The following is a 13,588-nucleotide window of genomic DNA, read 5'->3' on the forward strand; positions in this document are numbered from 1 at the left end:
TTTCATCATTTAGTGTTAAGAAAATAGTATGATGTCTTATATACTAATTTAAAGTTTGGCATGAATGATTTTATGTATATAGCATATAACTCAACGATTAGATTAATAAAATAAAATTTATATAAAATATTTTTACAGAGATATAATTTATTGATAAAGTGTAATGTGATCAAAGTTTAATATTTGTCAACCTCAAATATCAAAAGAATGTTGATAAAAAAACAAGAGAAGAAAAGAAAACATTTAGTATATGGGCCTCAATACCCAATTATTGGGTTATTATCTCTTATGGGCTTACTAAATTATGCAACCCTCCTTTACAGGCTCATAAAAAACGCAGGTTAATTCGGTAATTTTCTACTTAATATAGAACCGCCAAATCTCCAATCGGAAGGAAAACCCTAAACTCTCCGGCGGCTGCACCGAAACAGAGGTATTTGTTTCTTTAAATTAAGAAAATTAATTGTCTTTTAATTCATTAATTAGGGTATCTAAATTTATTTTGAAATCTTTTTCATTTTTATCTTTCTTCTTTTCAGGTATCTCAAGTAAGAATTTCAGCAATGTCTCCAGCTAAAGGTAATTTTTTTAAAAATATTTTTCTGGTTTTTTTTTTATTTTGAGATTTTGGGTTTTTTGTTTTTTGGTTAAAAGAAGGTGATTTTTGTTCATATCATGGAAAATTTTGTTTCTTTGGCTGAAAAATTATATATAGAAATGCGAAAAACAATTTCCTTTAGACATGTTACTATTAAATTTAGAATTTTACTGAAGTGTTGGATTTTGAGGAATTAATGTATGTTGGGTTCGAAATGTTATGTATAAATGGGTATGCAAATGGTAAATAAAGAAAAATGGTTGTTCGGAAATCTGTTGTAGGAGTAAAACTTTTTTTTTCTGTGTCTTATTTGGTTGGTGTTTTGCGGTCAGATGGTGTATGACATAGGATTGAGACAGTTAATTCAAGGTGATGGTTAGAATTGGAAGGTTGTTGTTTTGGTTGGATGAAAGTGAAATTCTTGACTTGAATTGAGTGTCCATGTTCTCTTTGCTGCTTAAAGTTATTTTTCAAATGATGAGTCCTCACTTATTAGTTTGTATTTTGGTCTCCTTTCTTACATCTTGTTCTGGTGGATTTAATTTGCTCAAATATATAAGCATGGTAGACCGAAGCCTGCTTTTGCTCAAAGATGTAAGCTGACATTGTTTACTTACCTTCAGTCGATCTAGGATAACTTCTAAAGGTTAAGATTATAATGAATTGAACTGTATACAATCTATGTCATGTGATAAGGTGAATTGTTAGGCCACTGATTCACGGGCTAAGTTCCTTTAAAATAACTTGTTTATAAATGTCCAATGTAGTCAGGGAGTTTCATTGTTCTGATTAATTGTCTTGGATTGACTGGCATTATTGTGGTGTTACATGGATTTAACATTTTTTGCCTTCTGCAGTTGACAGCAAGAAGAAAACTAATCCAAAAGCTCAAGCAGTGAAGGCTGCTAAGGCTGTGAAATCTGGTCCAGCATTTAAGAAGGCTAAGAAGATTAGGACAAAAGTTACATTTCATCGTCCAAAGACTCTGAAAAAAGACCGGAACCCTAAATATCCTCGAATTAGTGCACCACTCAGAAATAAGTTGGATCAATATCAAATCCTCAAGTATCCTTTAACTACCGAGTCTGCAATGAAGAAAATTGAGGACAACAACACCTTGGTTTTCATTGTTGACATCCGTGCTGACAAGAAGAAGATTAAAGATGCTGTGAAGAAGATGTATGACATTCAGACAAAGAAAGTGAATACACTGATCAGGTAAGTTCCATTATGTTAGTCATTTGAAGTACAAAGAGAAGCACATTCTTAGCTGTTGATAAGATTAGAGGATCACCTATAAAATTTTCAATTCTAAGTTCTAACTATATCATTTGATGAAGAGTGCATTCTAGTTGTGTTTCTAATTAGATTAGAGGTATAATAATCATATATTTATTAAAGAGAAGAATTGCAATTAGTGACTCATTTAGAACTTTTCAACTTAGAACCTGGATGAAATCTGATACAAGATCAACATACAGCTTTCATTCGGTCATTTACATAGTCCTTTGTAGTGGCTTAGCAACTTGTTTGTGCCTGTCATATCTACTTGGCGGTTCACATGCTCTGATGCTTGAGGCAATTGCTCTTCAAAAACTGAATATTTACATAATTGTTATGAATCTTGAATTAACTTGTGTATATTCTTATGCAGGCCTGATGGAACTAAGAAGGCATATGTTAGGTTGACTCCAGATTATGATGCCTTGGATGTGGCAAACAAGATCGGAATTATCTAAGATATCTAATCGGTCAATCGATGTCTTCCATACTTTCAACAGTTTTGTTAGGAGTGATTCACTATGTAAGAGACTTCATTGTCATTTTGGCATTATATGTATCAGGAATTATGTTTCCTAATTAAATTCTGCAATGGGACTTGATGTGCTGTTACGAATGGTTTTTACTTATTAAATATTTATTAAAATCTCCTGGATCTTCAAAATTTATGGATGATTTTCTTAATTTCTGTGCAAGACTGGACAACATTTCTAGTATAGATCTAGGATCTGCCGCGCGAGTAGAAATCCAAATTGCAGTTTAATAATGCTTCCCGACAGGGATTTACAGAGTTCCTGTATACTGAAATGCGAATTGCATAAAACCCCCCTTGTGTACCAACCAAACAATCTAAGAACAAAGCATAGCCAACCTAAAAGTCTTGAAATCTCCCGAAACCATTGTCACTTGTTACACCAATTGAGTACGTCCCAAACTCAAATTTCATTGTTTGTTTGTCCTATGTTGTTTGTTAAAGATTCTCCTTCGTAGACTTCTTCTGACTGGTACTATTATGATTATAAGGGACATGACCACAACAAGGACATATTCAAGGATAGAGACATTGAAACATGATATGAAGGGACTGAATTTGGCGATATGATCGGCACTGCTGATACTTGGAGGCAAAACGGTAACATCGACAGGGACATATGATGAGAGCAGAGGAGAGGAAACCAGTAAGGATGCTGATAAGGACAAGTCATGTTACGAGGAAAGAAATTCAGATGTTTGGAATGAACCAAAGAAAAGGTTCTGTATCCAGTGCTGATGATCCTGCAGTAGATGGACTCCTTTTGAGTAGTTTCCGCCTTGTAAGATACCCTAAGCGTTTAAATTGATCTGCATTGGAAAATAAAGTAAAGTCGGAATTCTCTTTTTACTTAAACGGTAAATAAAACAAATAAATAAATAAAGTGAATCAGATATTCATTCCTTTGGTTGGTTATTGCACACTGCAATGTGCAACACAGTGTCGCCATCCCTGTTATTAAAGTTGAGAATTCTTTTAATCTGCGACATGCTTCAATTAGATCTTCAAAGCCTTGACAGCAGAACTTCAAAAGCTTCTAAATTGTTGTTCATCGCTGCAAGATGCAGAGCAGTTTCGTTTCTATTTGTCACATCATGGATACATTCAGGCCAAACCTTGAGAAATTTAGCCAAAAGAAGACGGCTTCCTTTCATAACTACGTAATGCAAAGATGCGTAGCCGTTCTTCCCTTTGGCACGAACAAAGATTTTTGTCGAACGTGAGGAGAGAGAGCACCGTCCCCGATTGCCCATTCTGCAAGGCCAGGTGAATGGGGCTCAACCAATTATGGTTCAGCTTCGCAGCAAATGATGGCTTCAATTCCATCACAAACTCAGTAGGTCCTGCAGCTGCAGCAATATGTAATGGAGTATCAACAAACTCCATTTGATCGATCCTGCGTTGTTTGCATTTTGGCTTTTAAACTCCTATGTTGATCGGGCTGCAGATAAGCTCCATCTAAATTTTCCAGGCTTTGATACAGGTTTCAATGCTGCCAACCATGTTTATAGTTTTAAGGAGCCTGATTATATAGCACCAACAGGCAAGGAAAAGAGGTAGAACCGGAAATCCACATACTCCTTCCCATCTTCAATAATAGCTTCAAGCTTAGCTGCTGACTCTCCTACCTCAACTTTATTTCCAGATTTATCCATCAAAGGTAAAAAGGTTTGAAAAAGTATTCCAAAAATAAGCCAGTTCTTCTCCTTCCTTTATCATAGGCCCGTGCACTCTCTTATCCCGAACAATCTGACAAACAGCACCTCGTGCATCCCTTTCCATCTTAGATTCACAGTTTTTACCAATCCAAATATATACTGCAGAAGGTATATGAACAATAAATGCACCTCTAGAATCCAGCACAGAAGGAGACAGAGCATTCAGCATTTTAGGGACTAGGTGCAAAGGATCATAAGGTGAGAGAGGTACGATTCTATACATCCTCAATAGGGAACTGGGGCTCAATGGGAATGCATGGACCCTCTTTTGGCACTGTAACAACTGGCAAGCAAAACCCATTTTTGGATCTGCAATTCCTCTTGCAGCCTTTACATACTGAAAGGCATCGAAACTCTGTCCCTCTCTCCACATAAGATATGCTATCGCCAATGATGTGGACCTTGATACCCCCTGCCAGCAATGAACAAAAACCCTTCCATACCATTCCCTAACATCCTCAAAATAATCAAAAACATCATAAAGTATGTTAGTAATATCCTCTGATGGACTATATTGCAACCACCAAGTTCTGTACACAAAATCAGCCATGAAATACTCCGGACAAACAAAGCCCAAACATTTTAAAACATGAGTAATCCCATTCTGTTTTAGTATTTCCCTGTCCCTTGCAACAGCATCTCCACCAAGATAAATATGCTCTGCCACTTGTGAGTATTCTTTATCAAAGAAGGCATTCTTATCCCTCTTTAGAAGCCCACCATTCTTATCGTTATCCTGCTGAATTGATGATAAATCAAGCTTTGACCTCTCACCACTCTTGTTCCCACTTAGGGTTGGAGGCTGTGGCCACTCACCAAGATCATCACAACCAGCCTTTGGCCAGTCATCCAAACTCCTCCGCACAATCGACAACGGCTGCAGAGGCGGCAAAAACTACCTGGCATTACAATTCTGTTGCGAACGAAAGGTTAAAAGAGGAGGAGGAAACCGGCGAGTTTGTCCATTATTAGGACCATAACTACCATTGGGATCTGCTTCTAGATCTTTGTCCTCGGTTTCAGGAATTTGACCACTTGTTCGGGAAGAGGACCACGAAGCCGAACGGAAAAACATTTTCCAAGAGCCAGAAAGCTGGCACGATAGAGCCCTAGGAGTAACAGGAGCATCCTCCGTACCCACCATACCCACTTTACAGTAACAACTTTAAAAAAAATTGCAAAACAAACACAAAGCTCCAACAAAAGCCTACTACTTATTCACCACGCTGCCAACATTACATATTCTAATAAACTCATCAAACAAATGTAACCCAAACCCAAAAACGTTATAAAACACCTAAATTTTTACCGTTTCACTGGTTTCACCATGCCTACTTTCAATAACTGAAAACAAATCTTAAGATTAAAGCTAGAACCATTAAAAAAGATTCCAACTTGGGAATAAAAAACCTTACTTGAAATGACGAGTGGATATGCTACCCAAAATGTGAAGAAATCAAAATCCCATGTCAGATCAACCATGAGGAACTAGTAAAGTTACTGCATACACAAAAGTTAGAGAGTAAATAAAAATCCCATCTCATAAAAATAGAAGTACAGGGAATAAAAAAGAAGAAAAAGGGAAAAAAAAAAAAAAAACCAGAGTTAAAATACAAGGCAGAAAGACTCAAGAGAAAGAGAGAAAAGATAGATTTCGGCTTACAGGGAAGGGAAAGGTAGAGGAACAAGCCATGAAAGAGTGAAGGTGACGAGAGAGATAGCGAGGGAAAAATAATACAAAAGAAAGGGAAAAGGAAATGAGTTGTAAAGAAAGAGTAGCAGGCTGGTAGCAGTCGTTTTCAATATTTTTTCCTTCTTTGTTTATTTGACTTGAGAGAGAGTAAGGAAGAGAGTGAACCTGAGCATTTAGGTGTATGTGATTCAGACATGTGAATCTCTCAACATCTACAGTTCTACACATTTTATGAATTTTTCCTTCAAAAACTCAAGAGCTAATTAAAAAAAAAACTCTTCAAGAACATTTTCAATTTTAAATTTAATAAAATTCTAATTTAGAAATAAGAGAGTTGGGATAATTTTTTTTAAATTATTCAAACTTAGTTTTCATAAATCCAAATACATATTACTTACCATTAGAGCAAATATTTAAATACAAAAAATATAGTTTATAAAATGAAAAAAATTTTAATTATGTAATTAATAATCAATAAATTTTCATCTGAACCAAAAATTGTTTAGTAAAATAAAATCTACCCATATTTATACAAGTGCTTTTAAGTATTTTGTCACCATAATTTGAGATTTGATTCACGGATTGATTTAAAATACATGTATCTAATTTATAAAGTATTATCTATTGCAATATAAAAATTTAAAGATTTTATTATAAAAAAAATATCTTACAAATATAAATTTAAATTTGTATATATAATTATATATCACAAAGAATATCATGATGTAAAATTTGAGTATTATAATATTTTAATAAAAATAAGTAAATAATAAATAATTAAAATTAAATAGACAATGGTAATTTAAAAAAATATGTAAGGTTTATGAAAAAGCTTTTGAAGAACAAGCTTCCGCTGTTCTACCTTTTTGTCAAACAATGGTGTGTTCTATGGAAATGGAAGATAGTTTGCATTTAAGCCATTAAACTTTGGGTTAGTCCAATCAAACCATTAAACTTTTCTTTCTTTTTTACAAATATTATCTAAAATTAAAATGATTGGAGCAATTAAGGACATCGAAGCTTAAATTAAAAAATGAAGAAATTTTGAAGTTTACTAAATTTGCCCTTGAGTTATTGAGAATTTGTTTTAAAAAAAATTGATAAAAATAACATAATTCATATTAATTTTCTTGTTGATTTCGAGACTTTAAATGTTATATTCAGGGTCAATTTTTTTTCTCTATCTCCGAAAAAAAACATACAAGTTTTTATGACTCCATACCATAGGGTTTGAAGCTGCTTCCTTCAACTTCAACCAAAGGTTTTTTTTTCCTTTTGCCTTAACTTCTTAATTCATTCAGAATCTAAGAAGAACCGAATACAAGGTTTGCAGTCATAAAATGTAAACAAAGAAGTCAACTTATAGTAAAATAAAAATTAAATATTTAATTTAGAACCAAACATTTAATTTGATTCTCAATTAAAAATGTAATCTTTAATTTAATTTAATTCAAATTCAACTATTTTTGTATTAACTCAAATAAAAATTTTTTTAATAAAAATAATTTAGACGCACATTAAATTAAATATCTTGGTATATTGATTATTTAACTCACATGTCATATTTGTTGGAATGACATACTTAATGTAGTATTTTTTATGATTACATGGCACGATTATTGTCTAAATAAAATATCAAAAATATATATATATATATTTTTTATCTTTTATGAGCCACCTTAAAACTCTAATTTCGGCATCGGATCATCATCTGTGACACCAACCATCGTCGGCCTGCATCCTTCTGATCCCAAAACTTCTCAATTTCTTCATCTGCAATCCCTCATCACATCTATCGAAATAGATGTTCGTACAAATGCCAAGAAATTCCTAGATCTAAAGTTTAACTCAAGACATTTTTGTCATCGCTTCCACCATTTACGCCAACCAAAACTGAAATAACCCCCTTTTCCTTCTTTTTCCTCTTTTCGCTCTTCATTCCCACCCAAAAACCACTCAAAAACCAGTGATCTGTCAATTAAAGGAAGTGCCACCGACTTCTTGAATACTAAGACACAAACGAGTTTGAGTAGGTACTCAAAACAATCAGGTTGTTCCCACCAATTGTGTTCGTCGAGGAGGCAAGAAGGCTTGAGGATAAGCTAGAGAATGCTGTCATTGAGAATATTATCATTGGGAAAGCGTTTCTACTACAGGGAGATGATTCCGCAAAAAGTTTCAAAAAATTCAATGAAGCATTTTCAGAGTTCTTTTGCAGATGGGAAGTGTCATCACTTTTGTCACTCAAATGATTGTCAGTTTATTCAACCAAAATGGGAGGATGGCAGGGTAATTTGCAAAGCCAAAATCATACCCATTTGAGATAAAAGACAAAACCAAGACAAAAGATGATAAATTTGTTGTGTATGATTTCCAACTGAATAACTCAAAATGTTTTTCCCACTCAAATCTTCAAATCTATATGTAGTTTCGGTAATTGAAAGAGATAAAAGAAAATAACCATAAAAATTGAAATAAAAATAATTGAAAGAGAGAAGGAAAATATCTATAAAAAAAAAATTAAAAGAACCTCTCGAAACGAGAAATAGGGGGTTTTGCTTTGAAACAAATTATTTAAATAATTTTATTCTGACTTACATGTTGGAGTCTTACTTGGTAAGACTAAACGAACATCTCTCACTTAGAAATGATAATTTAAATATCTAATTTAAAATATGATATAATGATATATTATAAAAAAAAATATAAATAAAGAATACAAAAATAATATTATTTAAAATTTTTTTAAAAAAATTATAAATAAATTTAATAAAATTAAAAAATTATATTTTATATTTTTATATCAATATAAATTATGACACATAATTTTTATATAAAATATAATATAAATATAATATTTTATATGATACGATAATAAAAATTATCAAATTTACTTTTAATATTACTTAATTTAATGATATATGTGTATTACTAACGTTAATAAATCCTTGTATAAGCTAATACAAAAATATTTTATTTTAAATTAAATTATATTAAATTTTACGCTTTTAATTGAAAATCGAATCAAATGATTTTAAATCGAACATTTAGCTTAAAATAAACATCCGACAGAACATAGACTCAAAGTTAAAAAGTCTTGTTGTCCATCGTCATGATTAGTCATTTTGGTTTTTTTTTTTTTTGTTTTTTTGGATTATTTCACAGGTGAGGTTATTCAAGATAGAATTGAGTTGGAATTGGTAATTCAACTTAAAATCAATATTATATGGTATCCTATGTTTTCTTCTAGCTAATCATATTAACATAGCCAAAGTTGCTGATTCAATCAAGAAGAGAAGGTTGAGCCCTACCTCCTGCTGTAGCCTACAGTTAAAACATTACAACTTTTGGCCACTGGAATTGACTCCTAGCTGTGTGGTAAATTCATTTTCTTCATCTAAATTTAATTTAATTAATTTTTGTAATTATCTTTAAAAAGTATTAATAAAATTTTTATTTAAATCATAATACAAATAATATTTTTTTCTATTTTCATACTATAACTTCTTTTATAAAAAAAAACTTCTCACGCTATTTTAATCATAAATGAATATATATAGATATATATATACAGTAAGTGAATAATAAATATAGATATAACAAATTAAAATTAACTCGTGTTATAAATTGTCATAATCCAGCAATTACAAACTTCTCTAGTTTAGTTTAAAACTTTTTTTTAATTAATTTCAATTGATAAAAGTTCTTATGATCACATTTAGAAAAGAATTGATCATAACTAGGGAAGTTTCCTTACAGACGATTACCTTAAACTTTTTGTTATTATTATTTTTTTAAACTGATAAAAAAATTTTCTGATCACGTTTGAAATTGGTAGTGATGACTAGTTATTGCCTTTCTATTTTTTGTTTTTTTTGAGTAAAAAGGTTAAAGTTTCTTTGAGAAGATCCCCTTTCATGCATACTGACCCGAGAATTCCTACTAGAAAGTTAGTCAAGTAAAACTTGAAAAACATTTTCTTCTCTCATAACCCTAACTACATTAAAGGCAGAGCCATGTGAATCAATTCATGGATTATGTCAGAAAAAATAAATTAAAAAAAGAGAAATAATAGAAAAAAATTTTAACTTTAGAACGAGAAGAATACTTTTTTAAAGGTAATTATGCTTTTAGAATATAATAAACCCTCAAACTCTATTTAAAAGTAGTAAAAATAGTTATACTAAAAAATTTATTTATAATGAATGAACAAATATAAATTTATATTCAAATAGTTATGATTTTTTGTATAATCATGACTTTTATGAATAATAATTTATTTATATTCAAATAGTTATAATTATTTGTCTTATAATAATTATTTCTATTCAAACATAATTATTTAAAATACAAATAAAATTAATACAAAAATTAACTTTACTCATCAATAATTAAATCTTTCTATCTAATGTGAGATGCATCACATTCTAAACTGTCAACAATTCTCCACTAGTTTGGAATATTGATGCTTAATCTTTAACCTTTCACACAAATAAATATTATGAATACAAGAAAATATCTCTCAATTTAAACCTTCAATTAATATATATATATCTTAGAATTCTAACGAAGTTGATGTTGTCTACAGATTAAACCTCAATTTCTAGTATTAAAATTGAATATATAACACACATAATACTTATTTATTCTTCTATCAAAGGTTTATAAACGCTTTAGTACTATTATGACTATGTGTTTATCATATTCCTAAGCATTTACAAAAGAGTCTCAAATTCTTCTCGTTGAAACGTCATCACTTTTATATTTATATAGACAGAGTTTTCATTATGTCTTCATTACTTTAGACATTTAAAACTCTATTAAGAGTATAAAAACTCATTCTCTTTACACAACACACAACAGATCACACTAATTTCTAAAATTTGAATAAATTTTACTAGTGCTTAACAAACACATAACAATGATTTATTTTTACTCATTAAACTTTGTAATTAGAGGTTACTAATTCAAAGTTGGGTTCCATTATTGGTGTCTAATAGTAAGGGGTTTAAATCCATTCTACTTGTAGTACTACTAATCAAATATCTTGGAATTCAATTTTTTTATGATAATTAACCCCACTTGAGATTAAATGTCTAATATAATTACGTTAGATTAATATGTCCAAACTTTTTATTTTGCATATCATTTATATACTCCAGATATTGTTGTCTCATTTTCATTATTTTAAGAAATAGTTGATTTTGATTGTGGTCACAACTCTATATTCATAAATTTTAACCATTCTATTTTTGTACTTTTATACATCTTTAATATAATTATACTTCTAGTATAATTGGATAAACTTAATGAATAAACCAAATCATTTTAATCCTTTTAAGATTTTTAAGAACCTTTTTTTTTACTTTAATAAGTGTCTAAAATTATTAGTTTGTATAATTTGCTCATCAAATTATACTAAAATCTTACAACACTATGATGACATTTTTTTATTTCTTTTTATTCTTATCACCGTCATCATGTGCAAATATGCATTCTTTTATTAAAGTGTCTCATTCAATTATCAAGATATCATATATACTTAATCAAGTTGCCATTTCATTTATCTTTTCACTATTTGGTGATTTTTTTTTTTTTTAAGTAGAAGGCCTCCAAATCCACCATTAGTAAAAGATATCTAGCAAATATTCTGTATCTTTTTTTCATAAAAGTTTCAAAACTTTAATATTTTAACTCAATATAAGAGTTTACATCAATAAGTAAATTTCAAATATAATCATGATTTTATAGTCTCTTTTTAAGACTTTTTATATCAATTCATAAATACTTAAATGAATATATTTCATCGTGGACATTATTAATATATATATATATATATTTTACCATGTACAAAATCATTTTCATCACCCAAATGGATCAAATAGCCTTCCTTTTGCCAATATAAAAATGTTCACATTCATAAGATCTTTGAATCATTTATAACTTTCAAAGTAAATATGCTTTGAAATTTTCACTATATAAAGCCATAGAGGATAAATCATTTGTAAAATCTATGAATTAGACCTATACATAACAAAAATTATCATAATGTGATCAAGATTGTAGCATCAATTTTGGCTTATGGCTAGTTTAAGCCAGCCATAATAATCCACATCGTACCTATAAATCATGTAGTTCGGCTATTGAATCTTATTTATAATGATGCTTTTAGTGAAAACCAACTATTTCAAATATTATCATGAGTTTTCAATGCATATATTAGTTGCCCAATGGCCAATTCCAAGTTCATGACTATTGAAATCTTTAAACTTGATTTCAAAATTTTATGAAAACTTTATTTCTTCACCATTGCATACCCCATATATCTTTGTTGTCTACCACTTTTAATTGGTCATAACATTTTCGAATATATAATAAATTCAAACTTTACTCATAGGACAATATGCCTATGTATTATAAGAGTCCATAGTTTATTTAACTCCAATTTCAAATACTTTTCACAATTATTTTGTGATCAATATGTTTATATTTAAATCACCATATCAATGCAAGTAATGAAACATGAATCCACATAATCATTTTCATAAAATAGTATAAACATTAATTATAATATGAGTTCTACTCATATTTCATGCAAAAACTTGTGATGAATTTGTATTGGTTAAATCATTAATTGGCTAATTTCAAGGCTTACGGCTTTCACAAACCAATATTATTATCTAAGCCCATATGTATGATGTATAACTATCTATATCCTTGCCATTATCATGAAACTATTGAAAACCTAGAAAGCTTGTTCACTTTTTATTTAATAGCCTACAAAAGGACATTTTTTGGGTATAAAAAGTAAAAATAGCTTCGTTGTCGTTAACAAATAATGTATTAATTGGATGATAGCATTCTATTTTCATAGTTCATATCTTTCTTATATGTATGTTAAAAAAAAAAATTTCATCCCATTCAATTTATTTTCATAATATATGGCAAATTGTATCAATGTTCTCCATACCATCACAAAATGAAATTAAATACATGTATGTATTAGTGCCTTTGGAACATTGAATTTGCATGTTCTTTTCTAATTTATAAACATGGCTAATTAGGCATTGATGAACATCCATCAAAATGCTAGTAACCACCAAATGTTTCAATATTTTTAATGACATGCCTTTTCTTTTAATCAATATCCCATTTGCGAAAAGCAACAATACTTTTGTGTAACTATTGATTAACTTTTTGAAGGTTATTTATAATTTTCACTTTGTGATTGTTCACAATAAAATTTTATTTTGTAAAATCACTTCTAGTGTAATATACCCAGCAAATACATGTAACATTGTCCATATTTTTGATAATAACAATTATTTAATTTATTATCCACCAATTAATTCATGAAACACCATATTTTAATAATTATTCACATACGTCAATTTAATTTTAATTTGTTTTCATGAAAATTGAACATTAGTCAAAATTTAAACCAATAATAAATTAAAAAAAAAAAAAGAAAAATCAACCTTTGATATATAAACGATCAACAAAAATAGAATCATACAAATAGTTAGACTCAATTTATTATCTCAATTTTGGTGCAATAATTTAAAAATAAAACTAATATTGCAGTCAAATCTTATTGTCTACATATATTTTTCACTTACATATAATTTTTTATGGTAAATCCCTTTAACTATTTTTCATTGTTTTCATAGAAATCATGGGACAATTTGCCTATTCTATATATAACCAAGACATGATAATTAAACAATCAATCATTTCATTAGAACCCAATTTAATTTGTTACTTTA

General features: G+C 29.7%; 1 protein-coding gene and 1 pseudogene across 1 annotated transcript; one reads left to right on the forward strand and one right to left on the reverse strand.

Annotated features, from left to right (window-relative positions):
- Positions 1–321: 321 nt before the first annotated feature.
- On the forward strand, positions 322–2,545 carry LOC111295186 (large ribosomal subunit protein uL23). Its single transcript, XM_022888576.2, has 4 exons — positions 322–433; positions 540–579; positions 1,456–1,816; positions 2,253–2,545. Exons 2-4 carry the CDS (start codon positions 564–566, stop codon positions 2,335–2,337), a joined length of 462 nt encoding a protein of 153 aa, XP_022744311.2. The 5' UTR covers positions 322–433; positions 540–563; the 3' UTR covers positions 2,338–2,545.
- Positions 2,546–3,795: 1,250 nt separating this feature from the next.
- LOC111295184 (protein-tyrosine-phosphatase MKP1 pseudogene) lies at positions 3,796–5,407 on the reverse strand (annotated as a pseudogene).
- Between the last annotated feature and the right edge of the window lie 8,181 nt (positions 5,408–13,588).

The sequence above is a fragment of the Durio zibethinus genome, chromosome 14 (assembly GCF_047325235.1).
Source record: "Durio zibethinus cultivar Kanyao isolate XHJ-2024 chromosome 14, ASM4732523v1, whole genome shotgun sequence".
In the NCBI taxonomy this organism is placed as follows: domain Eukaryota; kingdom Viridiplantae; phylum Streptophyta; class Magnoliopsida; order Malvales; family Malvaceae; genus Durio; species Durio zibethinus.

Excerpts from the sequence above, each read along its gene's own strand:
- LOC111295186 (XM_022888576.2), top strand. Across the intron at positions 1,817-2,252 it reads AAAGTGAATACACTGATCAG|GCCTGATGGAACTAAGAAGG; the intron begins GTAAGTTCCATT and ends ATTCTTATGCAG.